Source organism: Grammomys surdaster, unplaced genomic scaffold (genome assembly GCF_004785775.1).
Source record: "Grammomys surdaster isolate TR1022 unplaced genomic scaffold, NIH_TR_1.0 252, whole genome shotgun sequence".
NCBI classification, from domain to species: Eukaryota; Metazoa; Chordata; class Mammalia; order Rodentia; family Muridae; genus Grammomys; species Grammomys surdaster.
In genome coordinates, this window is record NW_021604693.1 from 1,051,394 (window position 1) to 1,054,001 (window position 2,608).

The 2,608-nt window shown below is 40.8% G+C and overlaps 1 protein-coding gene across 3 annotated transcripts in view; it reads left to right on the forward strand.

Annotated features, from left to right (window-relative positions):
- The first annotated feature begins 1,311 nt into the window (after positions 1–1,311).
- The window catches only part of LOC114627341 (leukocyte immunoglobulin-like receptor subfamily A member 5), a 27,618-nt gene continuing 26,321 nt past the window's right edge, over positions 1,312–2,608 (forward strand). For 2 of the 3 annotated variants that reach the window (XM_028775086.1, XM_028775085.1), the window contains exons 1-4: positions 1,312–1,427; positions 1,592–1,627; positions 1,812–2,096; positions 2,201–2,503. In XM_028775086.1, the coding sequence (XP_028630919.1) occupies positions 1,349–1,427; positions 1,592–1,627; positions 1,812–2,096; positions 2,201–2,503 (703 nt within the window). In that variant the 5' untranslated portion in view covers positions 1,312–1,348. The remainder of the gene's footprint in view (positions 1,428–1,591; positions 1,628–1,811; positions 2,097–2,200; positions 2,504–2,608) is intronic. The other variant, XM_028775087.1, reaches the window with a different exon arrangement.

Here is a 2,608-nt window from a genome sequence, read left to right on the forward strand (position 1 = left end):
CACATATGCAGCCTGTTTGGTGGCTTAGTCTTTGGGAACACCTAGGGTCCAAGTTAGTTGAGACTGCTGATCTTCCTATGGGGTTTCCCTCCCTTTCTTATAGCCCACTTTTAATTGGGATATTTGTCTTTACAATGTATTGGTTTTTTTACTTCTTTGTTTATTCTAGGCATGAATATCCTACCAGATTTTCTCCCATTCTGTGGGGACTTTTTCTTATCCAGATGACTTTTTCATTTGCTATACAGAAGCATTTTGGTTTCCTGCACTCCAACCTTTCAATTATTGGACTTAAATTCTGAGAATAAAGTCCTGTTTGATGCTGTGCCTCTATGTACTTTAGGTAGTTTATAAAACTTCAATCCATGAAGACTTTGCTGCAGTTGCTGTTTATATAATACTTCTGTCCTTTAACATTTATAATAGAGTTAAAATTGATGTATGTATTACCATTACTACTACAGCATTCTGAATTGGAATATACTGTAGCTGTCTTTTTCAAATGCTCAGAAGCATTTTAAGTTTGTGTACTGTTTTAACTTAAATACCCCCTGAGAGGAAAGTTAGCCACCTTTCTTGAATTAAATATGTTTTGCAAGGTCTCAAATATCCTTTTCCTGCAGCCTTACATCTTGTATGGTCCTACCATTTCTTGTAGTCAACTTAGAAAAGAGAGGAACAACCACTCAATTCTCTCCAATGTCTCATCTCATCTATGGTTTACTGCAGACTAGACAGTGGCAGATAGCATATATGATAGAAGGGAAGAAGACCTCTTGAATTGGCCAGATATCTGTGAGAGTAAATATTTAACCTATTATATATAAGTAATAGATATAAGACTTTCAGAATGATTCCATATAAACCAAAGAATCAGGCACTGGATTTATCTCTGTTTTGCACCTACCTGTGGCATCAATTTATGTCTGTCTATAATTATATCTCCTTCTGGGTAGGTGACTGGCCACGGCAAGGACCACACAGTGCTGTGTGGGGGATTGCAGAAAAGAATGAGAAAGGACACCTTAGGGGATGCTCTGAGAGGGATTGACCAGCCTTAATTATGTTTACTGAGAGCTGGTTGGCTCAGGAACAGAGAAATTCTATTTGTAGCTATTGTTTAATGTCAGGGGATTGAAAAGAACTAAAGCAGGCATTAGATGTGCCTTTGTGGGATTGTTACTGTCAGAAACAAGTTTGGTACTTAATCTAGCCACAAGACAGGGGAAATGAAAGCCTGCCACCTTGGAGGAGATATTTCCTCTTTTTGAAATTAGAAACCTTATGATACAAAGCACAGGCCCTGCAGTGGCCAAATCTTGTATGTCTTTGAGCTCTGCCACACACTATGGTCTCATTTATCTGTGGATTTGAACCTGCAGGAGGAAATATCATGATAATCATCCTTACTATCCTGTTTTACACTGGTGAGATTTGAAGAAGTGGAAGGAACATTGTAATCTGAGAATTTCCTTGTTTGATAATAAGATCCATATCTCTAAGGAGATTTCAGGAATGCTGGGAGCTCTTAGGAGAATGCAACATGTTGAGAATTTGGAAGGCAAATATCTTATATCAAACTCTCTTCCAGGCCTGAGTCTGAATTCCAGTACCCACGTGCAAAATGGTGAGTAACTTACCAGCTGTCCCAACTCCATCATCCTTATAAGGAACAACAAATACTGTCTTGTACTTGAAGATAGGGAACGGGGTGGGGTGGGGAGGAAAGAGCTGATCTGGAGGAGTCTGGAAGGTTCCAAGTGCAATAAGAGGAGTGATATAATGGGACCCAACCTTCGAATTTTTTTCAGGAATACTCCCACCACCCATCCTTTGGGCTGAGCCAGGTTCTATGATCTCTTGGGGGAAGTCTGTGACCATCTTATGTCAAGGGATCTTGGAGGCACAGGAGTACTATCTTAATAAAAAAGGAATGACAAAACCCATATATAGACAGACCGTGCTGGAGCCTGGAAGCAAGGTCAAGTTCTTCATTTCATCTACAACAGAGCTCCATGCAGGACAATATCACTGTTACTATGAGAGTACTGCTTGTTTTTCAGAGCACAGTGACATGCTGGAGCTGGTGGTGACAGGTAAGAGGATACCCAGGGATCCAACTCCCTCCCACAGCACAGACACATGGAAGGGACAACTGGGCTATGTGAAACCTTTATTACCTTGCCTCCTTCTCTCCTAGGAGTTTATAGTAAACCAAGACTTTCAGTCTTGCCAAGTTCTATGGTGACTCCAGGAGAGAACATGACCTTCCAATGTGTGTCATTCTTGGGGTTTGACACCTTCATTCTGGCTGAGGAGGGAGAAAACAAGCTCTCCTGGACTCATGATGCACACAGACATCCAAATGGGCACGTGCAGGCACTGTTTCCTATGGGCCCTATGAGCCCCAGCCACAAGTGGAAGTTTAGGTGTTATGGGTATAACAAGGGCAATCCCTACGTATGGTCAGTACCCAGTGACTCTGCAGAGCTAAAATTCTCAGGTGAGGATGTCTTCATACAAAGACCTATTTTAAAATCCTCTTTACTTTGTTTTGTTTGTTCAAATGATATGATTTTAACTAATGTACAACCATTTAAATGGTACC